The sequence below is a fragment of the Saccostrea echinata genome, unplaced genomic scaffold, assembly GCF_033153115.1.
Source record: "Saccostrea echinata isolate AGI-Se365-2 ecotype Australia unplaced genomic scaffold, CSIRO_AGI_Sech_v1 ptg000066l, whole genome shotgun sequence".
NCBI lineage: Eukaryota > Metazoa > Mollusca > Bivalvia > Ostreida > Ostreidae > Saccostrea > Saccostrea echinata.
Window position 1 is genome coordinate 1,192,893 of NW_026889815.1, and position 18,296 is coordinate 1,211,188.

The 18,296-nt window shown below is 32.5% G+C and overlaps 1 protein-coding gene across 1 annotated transcript in view; it reads right to left on the reverse strand.

Moving 5' to 3' along the window:
• Positions 1 to 4,827: 4,827 nt before the first annotated feature.
• LOC133176110 (uncharacterized) overlaps positions 4,828 to 18,296 on the reverse strand; it is a 47,099-nt gene continuing 33,630 nt past the window's right edge. Inside the window, exons 5-6 of the mRNA XM_061311275.1 lie at positions 6,306 to 6,481; positions 4,828 to 5,629 (exon numbers count right to left, since the gene is read on the reverse strand). Of these exons, the coding sequence (XP_061167259.1) occupies positions 5,352 to 5,629; positions 6,306 to 6,481 (454 nt within the window). The 3' untranslated portion in view covers positions 4,828 to 5,351. The remainder of the gene's footprint in view (positions 5,630 to 6,305; positions 6,482 to 18,296) is intronic.

The following is an 18,296-nucleotide window of genomic DNA, read 5'->3' on the forward strand; positions in this document are numbered from 1 at the left end:
TAACAAGACATGTTGCATCTTCTTGGTTGGGACCCTGGTCAACAATGTCATTAATTATTATAAGAATTGTGTAGGATAAGGAATGTACCAAAAATATTGCACTGCTATAAATTTTTACTATAGTACCTATATTCCAGCACCAAGAGAAAACTAGAAACTTTGACAAACTATGTTGGTCTCTGTTCTGTTCAGTAATTGATATGACAGTGTAAATCTGAGATAAATAAAGCGAAGGAGATTTTGTAAAAAAAAAAAAAATAATAAAATTTCAATTCAGTACCTTTTTAGTGCATGGACATACAAAATTTGGTAGTAAATTCCATACACGTGTAGTTCAGTGACATGTAAAAATACACTTTCTGCATAATGTCTAATTTTTAATCATTCATTTGTAAAACATGACCAATTAAATATTGCAACAAGTAACCTGTGTATTTAAAATACTTATATTGTCAAAGGAATAAGTGAAGTACTCATTGCCATTGATTGCTGTCCAACTGATAAGTGTGTTTGTTTTTATGTTGTTTAATGTCCCTCTCGAGTATTTTTCACTAATATGAAGTTCCACCACTTGCCAATGGAGAGCTGAAAATTTTGTCCTATGCTTGGCACTTAGGGCCATTGAGCAGGGAGGGATCTTTTTCATACCAGCACCTGCTGTGACACGGGACCTCGGTTTGTACGGTCTCATCCGAAGGACCGGTCTCCACGTCCCACAGTGGGATTTGAACTCACGACATAAGGATCAACTCCTTACTTGGGGACTCTAGAGCAGATGCTCTAACCACTGCACCACACAAATCTAGAGCAGATGCTCTAAGCACTGCGCCATGCGGGCAACCTGATGAGTGCAAGAATTTTTTAAAACACATAAAATGGTAAATTTCACTCTTAACCAATAACGAATCTACAAAATATAAAACTTCCATCAGAAATATTGGGAGAACATAGACTTAAGTACATGTATATAATAGTTGAACAGGTGACAAAAGGAAAATATTGAAGTTAAATTATGCAACTTCTTTCAAAAGAGGGACTTGCAAGTTAACAAGATGAACATAGTTGAAATATCTGTGAATTTAAAGTAAACCAAAAATGAAGTATTTCAGTTTTTTATCCTTTCATTGGCACGTGGCAGTGATGTTGTGCAATGGCAATTTTAAAGCACAATGCAGCCTATAGTGAATGTTTAATAAAAATTCGCACTGTTTATCTGTATAAATAAACTGTTATATGAATATTGAAAAGCGGAAATTAAAAAAAAATGCAGCCTCTAGTTAAGTGAACTGACCTCTGAATAAAAGAAAAGCAGGTATATTTAGACACAGTCCTGATTCAGTGAGTGATGAATCTTTCATCAGATACATGTAAGATAATTAAGGACTCCTGCACTGATTTTAGAATTTGAACCTCACTATGTAGGACTATGACAAACATCTGATGTTGAGCCAGGATATATTAGCTTTGAGCAAAATGTTATGAAGTATGATGATTTATGTAAGAGATGTAAGCCATTGCAAGCATATCTATATATGTGATGGAATGTCTTGTGTCATTTTAGTAGCATCTATCAAGGCTGTAGCTGATACAACTCTGCAGAAGATTTAGACAGTGATATTTTGCTTTTCAATTGACAGAGAAAAAAGAGGGTTTTTTTCTGACTTCCTCTAACAAGTTACAACTCTCCATGTGAAGCATGTATGTACATTGTATATTTAAAAATGACTGGAAGGCTTACAAAAAATCTGTGAGATAAGTGTAGGTCACATAGGTTTAAACATTGAGTTGCATCAAGTTGGAGATCAGTTTTAGCAATCATGATTGTAGGTGACCAATCACCATATCCCATGTAAAACCTAATCAGCTGTCCCACTGCATGTGTAATACACTGAGAAAATCATATGACAGTGATGTATACAGTAGCTGCGAACTGAAGAAAAAAACATACAAAAGATAGAGTGTAGTTGACATTGTAATTAGATAAGCCTTAAACTTCTATATATACTCTTCAAATTTATCATGAGTATATTCCAAATATAAAATTATGCTGGAAGTAATTACCCTGATTAATATGACAAGAAGATAATCTTTTTTGTGTTTTAATTATTACTAGACTACCGATCAGCTCTTTTACAGGAGAAGAAAAAACTTGATGAACAGCTATCGTTTTTCTTTAGAAATAAAATTTTCACTCTATTTATCATGTTAATTACATTTATATCTTCCTCACTGATATACCTGCATATATAATCCATATCTTATGTCTCTTTTCTTTGTATCAAAACGAGAAACTGATTGATAATTACTGCTTAACGCCGAGTCAGCAATATTTCGGCGATCAAAACGAAAGAAATGAAAAGTCCAATTGATCTACGTATGCATCACCCCGCTACTTTCGTTATTTCCAACCAATAAAAATTGTCCTTACTTAACTAGAAGACTATTGCGTCATATTACCCAAAATGCAATTATTGCACATACATCACAAGATTATTGCATATACATCACAAGATTATTGAATATACATCACAAGATTATAGAACATACATCACAAGATTTTGCATATACATCACAAGATTTTGAACATACATCACAAGATTTTGAATATACATCACAAGATTTTGAATATACATCACAAGATATTGCACATACATCACAAGATTATAGAACATACATCACAAGATTTTGAATATACATAACAAGATTTTGCATATACATCACAAGATTATAGAACATACATCACAGGATTTTGAATATACATAACAAGATATAGCACATACATCACAAGATTTTGAATATACATCACAAGATATTGAATACACATCACAAGATTTTGAACATACATCACAAGATTTTGAATATACATCACAAGATTTTGAACATACATCACAAGATTTTGAATATACATCACAAGATTATCGAATAAAGCAACGTTTTACACGCCATAGCTGCTAAGGCTTTCATATTTCACAGGTTTATTCCTCGAGACAAGACCTTATTTTGGGTACCAACATATTTGATTTGCATTTGAGAAAGTTTAACCTTTCCTATTAGTTGCCATACGGGGGCATCAGTGTTTCACAAACACTTTTTTTTGCTTGTCACGAAATTTTGGGGTGAGGATTTTTTTTTTACTCAGATGACCCCCCCCCTTCTGGAAAAAAATCCTTGATCCGTCGTCCTGTTTTTGTTTTTTTTTTTTGTCAGCGCAACTCCTCATAAACCGCTACACAGAATTTCGCCAAACTTTGCAGAAATTCAGGACGCAATGTGTAGATGTGAATATTACCAGGAAATTCCGATTTCTTTATTTTATGGGAATTTCGGCACTTTTCAACTTAGATTTTTGGCCATATCTTGAATATAGAGATGAGCAGCTTGTTATTGCAACTCCTCATAAACCGCTGCACAAAATTTCGTCAAACTTTGCAGATATTTAGCACACAATGTGTAAATGTGCATATAACCAGGAAATTCTGATTCAATTATTTTTCTGTGAATTTCGGGACTTTTCAACTTATATTTTTGGCCATATCTTGAATATAGAGATGAGCAGCTTGTTATTGCAACTCCTCATAAACCGCTGCACAGAATTTGGTAAAACTTTGCAGATAATAAGTACACAGTGTGTAGATGTGCATATTACCAGGAAATTCCAAATCTATTATTTTTCTGAGAATTTCGGCACTTTTCAACTTAGAGTTTTGGCCATATCTTGAATATAGAGATGAACAGTTTGTTAGTGCAACTCCTCTTAAACCGCTGCACAGAATTGGTTAAACTTTGCAGATCTTGTACACAGTGTGCAGATATGCATATTACCAGGAAATTCAGATTCCATTATTTTTTGCCTTAAGAGTTTTGCCTATTATTGAAGAAACTTTCCAGCTAGGTAATAAGGAAATCCACTGGAATCAGCTTTTGTAATGAAATTTTATGTGAAATATTTTATGACATTAAAAACCCCTATTGATTTTGAGATCAAAATATTAATGATTTAACACACACAAACACACACACAATCTTGGATAGTTCTCACCCCCCCCCCCCACCCCTCTCAAATTGTTGCTTTGCCTTAAGGAATTTTATAAGTACAGTATATAAACAAATTCATATGACTACATTATAATTTTGTTTCCATCAAATATTTAAATGTTTAAATTGTCATGTGTTGGACATGGACTTACGCTTATCAACAAATCGAAATCACTGAGGAATTTTAATAACAGTTTGTCTGCATAGCTCCTGCACTGAATTTCCTGAAACTTTGTATGTATTTCAGACATAATGTATAGATTTGTATATATATTACCAAGAAATTTTGATTCCATTATTTATTTAGAAAATTCAGCCCTATTAAATTTGTAACATACAAAGATTTGAATGTCCTTATCTGCAAGAAGTTTTGATGTGATGATTTTTTGCAAGTAATGCCCCTTTCTGAATTATACTGTGTGTTTAAAATGCACTGTGTCACTCATTACGTATTGCATTCTCGAGTTTTGGGGAAGCGTGGGGTATGTGAACTTGCTCACCTTTTCTTTCATTTCTTTAATATCATTTAAATCAAGTTTTGATTACGTTTAATGAAACAAATAAACGATTGCTTGTTGTCAGTTTCATTAAAAATTGCCAGTAACTTAGACCCGCCAACCAGAATCGCCACCGTACTCACGTGTTTGCTATTTCATGGCTGTTAATAGAAATTGAAAGGAGACTTTTAATTTAATGTACGATACTTACTATTCGAGTTAAATCTGAATATAGTTTACGGACATCATCTTGTATCTAGTGTATTCATAGAGGAGTTAGAAATAAATCTGGTGCACCCGTTTCAGAGTTTATTTGCAAACTTTATTAATTTACAAGTATAGATTTAGCAAAGGTAAAAGTAGTATGGTTAACATGCAGTTTTCAGGTATTATAATTTTGGAAAGTTTTAAAAGATCTTTCATTTTTATCATTTACCACTTGAAACATTTTTTTCGTCAAACGAAAGTGAGGAAAGCTTAATTTTTTAACAAGCTGAAAACAAATTTTGCAAGGATAACAATAGCACAGTACTCAAGAAATTACAAAATGTATCATGAAACTTTTTATATGTACATGTAATATATACAGACAAGTTTACATACAATGTAATTTACAATAATACATGCGGTTTCCCATACATGTTTACTTTGCAAGTCTTAGTATAACACTTGATCTTCTGATATTAAGAGTTCCAAGCAAACAAGCAATGAAAAAAATGGAAAGTCAAGATTTAATGACAAAAGATTTAAACTTCTTTGAACGAGGTTGAAAGGAAATAACAGTAGACATCAACTGTATTGTCCTCCCTGTCATCTACCTCAGGTGATGTTTAACTGAGACAATAGTCTGTCCCACGCATTCATTCCCGGTGTCGTGGAGACTGTTTTTGTTGCAATGGTTGTAGTTTTGACCGTCATTTCTTGAATACTCTTAACATTGCTTCTTGATGCCGTATTGGTATTTGTTGTAGTGGAATTAGTTTTTGAAGATATTTGTCTATTTCTCTGTGTTGTGGACTTCATTTCAGCAGGAGTTGTCTTCACAAATACCGGGGATTTTGTAGTTCCTTCTTTTTTTGTCTTCAGTATAACAGGGCCTAAAAACAAATGTTTAAAGAAGTACTCGCATTAGCTGTGAGATTAGAAAAAAAAATCAAAGTCCAATGTTTACTCTTTACAATTTATATAGAGATGTGCATAAAGCACACATGCATGCACTATTGATCTTCACTAGCAAACACGTACTCTATACCCAATGATTATCAGCAGGTAACTGTTAATTTCAAATCCACTAAAATTTGCTTATAACGAAATCTCTTATCAAGACATCTTAGTTAAAGATATACATGCTATAACTTGCTTCAGTTAACACACAGTGGGATTCGAACCCGCGACGTAAGGATCAACTCCTTACTCCGCGACTCTAGAGCGAACGCTCTAACCACTGCGCCACGCGGGCGACTCATTATAAATGATCTTGTTAGCAATAGCATGCTATCATTGGGTTGTATTTTGACTGAATATTTTATACCATTTGTTGGGCCTTTATTCCTACACTTAATTTGACTGTGGATTACTCCGTCTTCCTGATCAATACATAGGAATGAAGGTAGGTGTAACCGGTCGACAGGGGATGCTTACTTTTCCTAGGCACCTGATCCATCTTTGGAATTTCCATAGGTCTGCGTTTTATGCCCTGTATCTTTGTAGATTTTTTGAGACCGATCATTGTACGTTATCTTCACCTTTTATATTAATGGATTATTACTGTACCTTCCTTATCTGCTGTTGGCTGAGATGGGCGAGAATACAGTGCTCTGAGCTCTAAATGCCTCTTCCTTTCATTTACGACACTTATGATGATCCGCTTGATTTGATCCATATCTTCTGTGTCTTTGTTATTAGTAAAATCAAGTAGGAAAGAGAACGTCACTTTGCTTAGCGTCTGTCTACAACCGAATTTGATCACATAATACAGTAAAACCTGATTATAGCAAACACGCAGATTACGAACTGACGCTTACAAGGAAGTGCATGATTTTCATTCCCCGTAAGTTTAAAATATTGTAAACTTAATGGATGTAATGAATTACGCTTATGACGAAGCAAATTGCCCGTCCCTGGCACTTTGTTATACTGTATAGAGAAATCAACTGCCCTCATGAAAAGATATTGTTTGCTGAAATCATTAATGAACCTTTTTAAAAATATAATAACTGCGAAGAAAGATATGCAAAAGAGAATAATTTGACGTAAGCCAATAAAAAGATGAATTAAAAATAAATAAGAAAAGAAGAAAATAACTGTTTCCATTAAGAAAGAGGATTTTCTTTTCGTGTCCTCTTTTTTTAATTCAAAATAAAAAATGAAGACAATGCAATTTCAGAAATCGACAATTTTTTTTATTCATTTTCGTTATTGAATAAGTTAAGAATTGGTGTGGTCACCAATATTTATGTTAAAACAGATCAATAATGTATCGGTATTCCATATTCACAGTCAAAGGATTGGTGAATCCACCAATTTGAATTATCAAATATCTTCAAGCAAAGATTGATCTTGGTGGTTCCACCAAGAAAACAAGAGTGAATTTGACCATGCATAATTCTACAATTCATTAAAAGAATTGGTGAACTTACCAACAAAACAACTGAAATATCTTCAAGAAAACTTTGTGATTCTACCAAAAATACAAATAGACAATTCAGCTCAAATTTATAAAAGCAATCTGGTGAAATTCTCAATTACTTTTGATAATGATGATACTTTAAAAACGACGTTTGTGAATCCACCAGTGTTAAGACACTGAAACAACCCATTGAGAGAAACTGAGTGGAGGAACCACCAAAAACTAAAAAAAGAAAGTATAACTAAAATTGTCCCTAATACAGAGTCGGTGGACTCACCAAAATGCAAAAAATCAACTAACAAGACATTCTCAATTTTACTCACAAATGCTTGGTGGATCCACCAAAAATACAAACAGGAATACACAAGAATACTTGAATGATATACTGTCAACATTATTCGTGTAATTATCTATAGTGGGCAGTTTGGTGGATCCACCAAAAGCTAAAAATCAAAAGGCATTCATAATTTTCCTTTACAATTACCTAGTGACACTTCCTTAATACATTTATGTACACGAGGACAAAAAGCTGGTGGATCCACCAGAAAAGTCAAAAATTTACATGTAACCCAAAGTTCAACTAAATTGTCCTTAAATACAGAGAGGAGTTTGGTGGACTCACCAAACTGTAAAAAAAAAATCAAATAACAAGGCATTCTCGATTTCACTTACAAATACTTGGTGGATCCACCAAAATGCAAATAGGAATACTCAAGAATACTTAAATGATATATTGTCAACATTGCCTGTGTATTTATTAAAAGTGGGGAGTTTGGTGGATCCACCAAAAGCATTAAAATCAAAAAGCATTCGTAGTTTTCCTTTACAATGACTAGGTTCGTTCCTATACACAAGGACAGAAAGCTGGTGGATTCACCAGAAAAGACGAAGATTTACATCATACCTCCTCTTTATGTTGATAGGTTTGCAATTCAACAATAAGTGGACCTATCAACATGTGATCAAAATAAATATGAAATACAATGTCAAAAAAGTGTATACAATTTCAAAAACAAATGTGCTTCCTCCAATAAGGCACAGTAGTATATAAACAATATATAAAAATAAACCTCCATGTAGTGTTTTATCTCCACCCCAATACACAGCTGAATGAAACACTTCTTTTAACTCATTTTTTCAAACGAAAAAATACTTTACTTTGTTTCTTTAACGTCCCTTTGTAATCGGAGAATTTTTCCTTGCCTGCACCTAGTCTGCATGTCCTGCAGTGGGTGGGAAACCACAACGTAAGGATTAACACTTAACTCAGTGACTCTCGAGCAAACGCTCTAATAATTTGACATAGGAGCCCCAAAAATCATCTTGAGCTAAACATTTCAATTCATACACTCCCCTGATGAAATCTTTGGGTGAAGCAATCAAAATACATCAACTTAGTATTCTCATATACAGATATAGAAAACATTAGGAATTCATACTGCATATGTAAAAGGGAACAATGAGCTGTGAGGATCATCACCATTTAAATAATTAACACAGAACACACTTTAAGAATAAAAAAATAGATCATGTATTAGTCTTCTATAGATTATGTAGTCATTCCAAATAGAATTAAAATGATACATGCAAGTCTAACACAATCACAATACGCAAGAGTTGATATTATGCATTTTTTACTCTTAAGATTAATGGAAATATATTGTATCCCTTTTCACAACTTTGACATGCTTTGCGAGAGTCAAGGACCAAATTACTGACTGTTCCAAATTCTGTTTGTGAGGTGGGTTTCCTAGTTCCAGCTCGTGGGTAACCTTCTGGTAAAATCCAATGGTTGGGCCTTGATCTGTATCATTTGACATCTGATATGAAATTTCACCTACACGTTTTAGCAATCCTTCCACTATGAACTGTTGAGTAATTTTCCCTGATGTTTCTTGAATAAAAGAACCCGCTATTGTTTATATATCCAATTTACTTTAAAAGCGTCATCAGAATATTATACCGATGATTTCTTGTTTAATACTTTTCTGTGGTCTCTATATAAACGTATCCTTTACACATCTATGTGTTTTCTGTTTTTACTCCTCAGACATCTTGGTGGTTACGGTCCTGCTGGGTTGTTTACCTCCATCTTATGCCCTGTGATAGAAGTACATGTACAAAGTCTATGAATGGTGCACAAAATTTAAATGACTCTAATTTTCTGTTATATATATATATATATATATATATATATATATATATATATATATATATATATATATATATATATATATATATTCTATAGAATCTTAAATTTAAACAAGTAAACAGAATTTAAAATAGATGCCGATAGGCCACATCGCTAAATCGATTAATTATTGAAGAGTTTAAATAAAATGTCCCGACATTTAATCTCCACTGCATTGCCCTACCCCCAGGCAGATGCATTGAACACATTTGTATCTACATCACCTGAGGATGCTTCTCAATAAATTTTACTTATTATGGCTTTCTTATTCTTTATTTTTTTTTTAAACTTATCCCTTAAATTCCTTTGCATAACTTTGATCAGCTGTTGTGACCCCACACTACCGGCATGGGTCATGATTTGATATTACCATGATGAAGTGTCGTGATTTTGATTGTATTAAATGCGTATCCTATATTTGTAAATCTTATATAATTAATATACTAATATACGATAGCTTTTAATTCAAGATGACGGAAGATTTTGTAACCAAATACTGTACGTATATACATAAATTAACGCATTCAAATCGTACATGTGTGTGTTTGTTGTAGGGGAGAGGGGTAAAAAATTATCTTGACAAAATGACCCTGCTTGACAACACAGTTTTAGCAATATTGTTATTTGATTTATTTTGTTTCTTTTTAATATGAGAACATTAAGAAAAAATCTTATAGGCCTGCCTGCAGCAGGTTTGTTCTCCGATTCTAAAAACCTGAGTTCTGGATTTTAATGTTCTAAAATTTGGGTTATTTAATTTTCAATCCCGAGGACCTGTGAACAAATTGATTTACAATAAATCTTCAATTATTTCAATAGAATAGAAGCCAAATTTTATAGTTTGATGAGAATCACTTGCCATAATTTTGTCCTAAATTCTAGCAATTACAGATTAAACAACAGTAGATTCTCAGTATTCATGATCTAAAGTGATCGTACTTTGTTTTTTCACAATACATGAAATTGAAAGGTTGCCATTCTTATTCCCTATAGCCCCAGTTAAACAAATAAATACTAGTATATCCTATTTCAAAAGCGTTGTTTTTAAAAAGAGCGGGCAAATCTTTGAAAATGTTTTTCTCACATTAGAACCCGAAAATATTCGTGCTTGATATAATAATAAATATAAAATAATAATAAATAACAATAATATTGATCAAAAAAAAATATACAGACATTTCTATCGGAAATGAGGATTGTTTTAATCATTTTATAAGTGTTTTTGTCACATGCATCAATGCATTAATTCAAAAAATTATATAGAATGTGTTGTTATGATTCTAAAGTATTCAAATATATAATTTTAAAAAAATCAAATGAGCGAAGTGAAGGACGCACGTCGTACTAACATGACAATTGTGTTTACCAACACTAGTAGAGGGAGCACACAAATAAAAAAAGGAAAGTACATGTAGACCTTCATCAAATATAAACCCATTTCGTTTACAAAAATTTCACTTGTTCCATTTATTTATCTTGATATTTTTAAAAATGTTTTTCACTTCTTTATCAACAAAATATCCAACAAGATAGAAACACATTCTTCATATTACGTTTCTAACTTTCCAAATAAATGCGACTTACCATTATAACACCAACAAATTCTTCTTTGATTCTTCCAAATGCCTTCATCTTTTTAAACATGTTAAATGAGTCCTTTTCATCTGCATGCATTATGATCCAATGTATACAATAATTCTGCTATCATTCAGGTAGTTGTCATTGAGTGTTTTCAGTATATTCCATTCAAAAAGCTTAGATAGAAAACTTTATCTTCCATGTCTACTATAAACAATGCAATGCGCAGCCTTACTTCCTGTTACATGCGTAATTCCAACTCTCATTCAAATTATGATGTTGTAACACGTGCGGGCTCTGATGGTCAACAGAGATTGCTGTTAGTTTCATCCCCCTTTCTCCAGTATAAAAACTTTTGTTGGAACATGTAAATAACTTAACTCTTACAATCACTCAATATCTCTCTCATTCTCACTCTCTCTCAAAAAAAAAAATTCTTTTTCTATAACTTTTGTACATTTATATTATGTTCTATAAGGTGTATATATAAGAATAAAAAATGTTACAAATGATATTTTTTATTTGAGAAATATTAGTATATCTTTTTACTTATCTATTAATTGGATATTTAAGATAACTTTGGGAGAAAAAAAAATCTTCAACAAACTTTCCGGTCAACTGTTACAGTAACTTAGTGTGAAAGATAAGCATGAAGAAAACAAGCGGCATAGCAGCTGTAAAACATTTTCATACCACTCATAATATAAACAGGAAATCAGATTGGATCAAAGTTGCTAAAAGTTAGATGCGAGTCTTGTTTATTTCACAGTGCATTTTTCGCATAACACAATATTTGAGGTCTTATTATAGAAATTTGAACAATAAAGGCGGTTTATACATTTACCGCTTAGATTGATTGTTTATTTTTTAACGCCGAGTGGGCAATATTTCAGCCATGTTTCGGTGGATTTACTGCTTAGATAAAACCTTTTTGCGTCTCACACGGGGAGGGGGTAGAAGCAAATAAACTTGAACAAAATAGCTAAAAGAGCCATAGCTGCCTTACCGACGACACGGCCGACTCAAGCATTTAAAAAGAAATCACCTGTTTCTATTTATAGATAAATGTACTTTTTCAATTCAAGACATACATGTATGTAATCATTTATAAAACATAATAAAGAAAAGCATAGAAAAGATGCACAAAGAAAAAAATCAAAACACATAAATAGAAAAAAATGTGGGCTCGAACTTGCAATCACCATTTTTACATTCCAGCAATCATATCACTGCGCCACGAAGTCATTAATGTCGTATGGATAAATTCAGGACCTCTTGATCCCGCTCTCCCTCCTATTTAGGGGGAAAAAACTTATCCACCTTATACTATATCATACATTGCGTTAAGTGTGGTATTTGAATATTGAATTTTAACTTTTTTCCAATCCATCTTCAAAAATATATAATACGCTTTCGCATTCAAAAAGATATTCCCTGCTTCAACACCCCTAACGTTATATTAACTGATCCCTAAACAAAATCAGTCTATTTTCTGAACAATAAAAAAAAACATGTATCAGAATTTATTAAAAAATATTTTAAGAGGTAATATCATGAGCATTTCTTTTCTAGAATACGATACCTCATGTTCCATCCACTGATTTTTGGTGTGAGTATAGTAAAAACTTGTACCTTAAGTTTCAAGTATTCATTATCACAAAAAATAGTCATATGTATTGCGAGGAGCAAGAAGTTAGAACTGCTATAAACTGATGTGGATCTTGTATTTCCTTATTCTCGCTAATTAATGTAAAGTAAACTGGGTTGACTTGGATAAATAGCTAATTAAGCTAGGCTGCCTGTAAGAATAATAAGAATGAAATGTATTTCTAATGTCTTTTAAATCACATCTTAAATGGTTTTAAATGAGATATTCAATTCTAAGTCTAATGATATCATAAACACGCAATCCGTAGTTTTATTGATCAGGATTTGTTAACATAAGCTTTATAATGATTATTACAAAGCAGGGGGCTTACGCAAGCACGCCAGGTCATTGCATTAACTCCTTGAGTCTTTGCATTTGAAGAGCTAATAATGATCACATTTAGGATGTTCTGGAATGACGTACAAAAAATCATTTAATTTGTCATATTGGTGATCTAACTATATGTTTTTATAATCGTACAGCAAAAGAAAACACACTTATTGTGATAAATTTCCATTCATCAAGCAAAATAAAGTATACTTTTAGAATCCGCCAAAGCTTTAGTACATGCATCAGAGATCGACTTATCTTGATTACGAAGAGGATACATGCTTTTGTGTTTCTCATTCTGAAATGTTGGTTTTAAATGGTTTTAAAATGTAACATAATAACTTTATAAAAAGTAAAATATAACATAAAACACTCCAAAAAATATATTATTAGTGAATACACAATAATGTACAGATACTTTGGAGTGTGTAAAGAAATTTCTTTGAGTTAGGTAACACGCATTTGGTTCTAATTTGTCCGCACATCGGCAACCAGTGAACTCTCCTGTTGGTGAAAAAGACCTAATGACAGCGATAGGATATGGTCTCACAGAAATTATTCTTACAGGTGGTTTTAATGCTCCTAGCTTGAAGCTGGCGTCAGCACTGTGCACATTCATTTTATTTCCACACCGACTATATAATTATATAATACAAGCTGTTAATTTCGTCTAAATGACCAGTGTGTTAATTAATCGATGGGCGCAACACATTCCTCGCTTAAGTGGAGCATAACATTTTAAAAAAAAGTAATGTACTTGTGTTTTTATAAATGAGATTTTTCACTATTGTGCTTTTCTTTAATTACACCACCTAGAAACTTAAAAATCAAACTGTGAATCTTAAATATTTTTTTTTCTTCTTAAAATTTCAAGCGTTACCCTAGCTTGAGGTGAAACTGCATTCAACAGAAAAAGCAAAATAGATCATTATATATATATATATATATATATATATATATATATATATATATATATATATATATATATATATATATATATATATATATATATATTGTGGTTGTAATGGTTGTAACGCTGTATTTGATTGTATAAAAAAATTTACTTTATATCGTATAAAATGGGTTGCCTACGCGTACGTCACAATGACTTGCGTCAAAAACGTATCGATCCTCCTGACGTTACATTCAAATTTTGTACAAATTGAAGTCATTTTTTAAGGACAATCATCTTTTTTTCTTACACCAAATGAATGAAAATTAAATTATGAGGAATGAATTCAATAGGTACCCAACTTATACGGTATAAACTGGGTTTGGAACAGTTTACGCTTTTTTTTATGAACCGCTTCGCGGTTTTTAAAGCGTAAACAGCCCCAAACCACTTTACACATGTACCATATAAAATGGGTAACTCCTTAAATATATATAATTTCGATATTGATTTTTAATTCGTTTCCTCTTTTTCAAAACATTCAAAAAAAAAAACTTACAAAGATATGTTCCAAAGAATTAAATTGCTAAATACAATATAATATGCCTTTTAATTTACTCCTTTCCTCGATTTTTTTAGCTTATTTATGTTGAAAAGATCTAGTGCATCAAAAGTCGTATATTCGGAAAAAAAGTTTATAGGGCAATGACAATAAATTGCAAAAACGACAAATAGCAGCATCCAAAACATAAATTAGTCGATATGCAGGTTCAAATTGGCAGACTTTTTAAGCAGCCAATGAAGCTTGACATTTTGACCCAGTAAAGTTTTCATTTTTGCTAAAGGTAGAGAGTGCACGTATTTAATCCGTGGCACGTCAATGTGCATCAATCTGCATCGTTCCGGTAACTTGTGAAACAGAGAATTTCGGTTTTGTCAATGAAAAGTAAATTTGTTCAACATGGTCTAGTTCGTTAAAAAAGAAACCTACTTTACTACATTCTGCGCGGATATGGTCACTTTGAATTCACTGACCACCCAATGCGCACAGATGACGATACATGACCGATAGTTTGTGTAAATTGTAAGATTGTATGATTAGATCACCAGCGTCGTGGAGTTTCTCCCACGCACGAATGAGTGAGTGTTACTTTCATCGTAACTGAATCCAAGCAATTGGTAGAGGAAATCTATCTCTCTCTCTCTCTCTCTCTCTCTCTCTCTGATATTAATTTAAGCGCTACTGATGAAACGTCTAATATTTTTCCTTCTTGTTTAATTATTTTCAAAGTCTTCATGGGTCTTTTTTACGCTTTTAAACAATTGTGAACAACTTACATGTATTTCTTAAATCCTGAATCTCCTCGCTCTAAATTGTTAGGGTACATAAAAAAACTCACAGGAAAGTGGTGAAAATATAACAAAAAATGTTTTTTGTTTGAAAATTTTGAACGAATTAATACGTAAATTTTTAACTTTCGATACATACGTGTACATGTACACGTATGTTATACCACAATTTCTGTATCACACTTTATAGGTAATACATGTACATGTACAGTTACTAGTAATTAAACATTTTTTTCCTATCGATTAAAAATTTCGAGTTATAAACTTCTTCACAAATAAAATATGTTAATTAACATTTGAATTTCACTTTATAGAACATGCATTTTGACTTATCTTGATATGATATTTACTCGAAGTTTCGCTATTTAGTTAAATGAATAGATTTATTCTAATATGCAATATTTAATTAATGTTGATTGTACTAAATACAGATCTTAGATAGTTATTGATGTAAATGTTAAACCAATATGAGCCTGCCATTTCAAAAAAAAAATAAATCATATCAGATTGTCCAATAAATGTGTCAAAAACATTGTGAACATGCATTGACGTTGGAACAACAGTGGGATGGGAGGTCTAGGAGGGGTATGCAGCTCCTAAATCCTCTTATCGCAAAACATTATTTAATAAGGAGCTTGCCCCCCCCCCTCCCACTTCCCCACCGCCCCTTTGCCACAATAAAGTAATACTCCATATCTCTCACACACAAACACCGCACTTCTATTTTACTTTGGAAGATTGACTGTATTTTTAGTGATTTCAAACGGCCCTTGAAATTGATAGTGATGCATTTAGTTCTAATAAAACAAATATTCTTCTGAGAATTGCCTTGAGCAATACTAGTCCTCTACCGGAAGATGTAACATAAAATCTTAGAACTCAACAAGGTCATAATTCCGTCAAAAGTCATCCAAGTGGAAAAAAATCTAAACCTCATCTTACATGTACGTGTAACTTCGTAAAATAGACAATCACCTTAATATCTGCTGCGTGTAAGGAAACAGTGCGGAAAACTCAGTGAGACAGACTAACAGACAGACAAAGGGACAGCTAGACAGACGAACAAACTTGGATGAAACCTACAGTGCCTTCGTTTTAATCAATAGGGGACGAAAAAGTATACATCTATTGTCTTTTTTTTATTCCTCTTTCCATTTTGTTTCTTCTCTTTTCGTAGTTATTTAACATGCAGCTACCGATCTGCACACCCTCCCCCATGTTAACGAAAACACAGCATCAATTTAGTAAGTTATAATGGTCATCTTGTGTAATTTATTTGTCTGTCTATGTAGTTTTCGAAAATAACATTCACAAACTAAATTAAATTGATTATTCATTTGTTTAAATCAACACTTCTAGATTTTAATCATGGATTCTAAATGGAAAGGATAACTTAAAGAACCTATAAAAATTGTACCAATTTATTTAAAATTCCCTGGCTCAAGGGATAGCTGTCAAGACCCCTCCCACCATTCCCTTTCCTAAAAAGTAGAAACCTAGAGACGGTCTGCACTGTACGGTACTTAAACTGTTAAATGTCCTTTCCATAGGCATAGGCTTCAAGTTTAATTTTTTTTTTTTATCATTTATTCAATCAAACGTTCCATACCTTTGATTTTGCCAGACCGAGTTATATTGGAAGTAAAGAACGAGGGCGCTTTCGTTTGGCATTCGGTAAGAATATAAGCGCACTTAAAAAATGAAAATTTCATTGATTTGTCAAATGAAATTTTAGTATTTTTTATGTATCGGGTTCTTGTCAAGTAGGAAAGGGAAATATTTTCCCGATATTGAATTTTGAATTGCCAAAAATGAACTTGAAAATTGGGTAGATGAGTCATTTGGTACAAAAAGTTACATTTTTAAACACGTTTTTCTAAAAAAAAAATTGCTTTCTCTGGGTCATCTCTTCGTGATTTTGAAACGTCATACGTTTGCATTTTACTTAAAAAAAAAAAAAAAAAACAACCTAAAATGCATTTGTAAAAAATGCATTATTCCTGCAGATCGCACACCAAATTTACTTAAATACGAAACGTTCTTGAGTATAAGTATGCATCGATATAGACCTACTTGATCTAATCGCACGGCTTTTTCCGTATCTTTTTATTGTAAACATTTTGTTGGTTTAAAGGACACTTGTATTATATCGTGGGTTCTTGCAGTGTCGTTAGGACTACAAATTTCCGCAAAAGTTATTTTCTTTAGACCCTGTTACATTGTCACGATTTATGCTACGATTACCCATGATTGCCGTTATTCGCCAGGTCATGCAGTCTTACGATTTTTCCATAGGGTGTGGTATTTTTTGCTGGAGCGTGATACTAAGATTCTGTTCCACAAAATACGATAGAAGGACGAACTGATCCGATTAAAGTACCGACTGAGACATTTACTTCGCGAACGGGCTAGATCTTTCTACGATTATGAAGGATTAGACACAGCTACATTAAGGCACAATACATACACGATATTACTACATCTAATTATAATGATAAATAATATAATATATAATAATATTTTTGACATTTTACCATTTTCCTTTTTTAACTTGAGACAGCTCCCCCCACCCCCACCCCCTCCAAAACGACACTTCGTACCTGAATGCTAGTACAGTAACTGCCAAATGTGAATTCTACGTATTAGCTGTAGGTCTGGCAATAAAGACATGCCATTACACACTACATTTTTTATAGAATTGTTTGTCAGTAAAAAAGATTAGCAAAACTCACTGTATAGCTCGGACAAGTTGAGCATTACGCACATGTATGATAATTCTTGGCAATTACATGTATTATTAGAAGTAGTAATTTATCAAAATTAACATAATTAAGCAAACGTACCTGTATTTATTGTGGATGTTTGTCTGCAAAAGACTCTTATCATATTTCGTAAATGAAAAAATATGAAGTCCGTAAAGGTCTACGTTCTATAAGATTTTTAGCATCAATACTCATTTCGTCAGTTTCGAAATTAGATAGAACTAAACCACTAAATGAAATATGATGAGACTTTCACAGAATCTTTGTTACATAGTGCCATTGTACACCTCCTGTTTTACTTTTTGATCAGGACACATATTTTGGGTTTCCCACAGCAAAACATGGACACTGCCATTCTTTCTATAATATTGAAGGAGACCAATT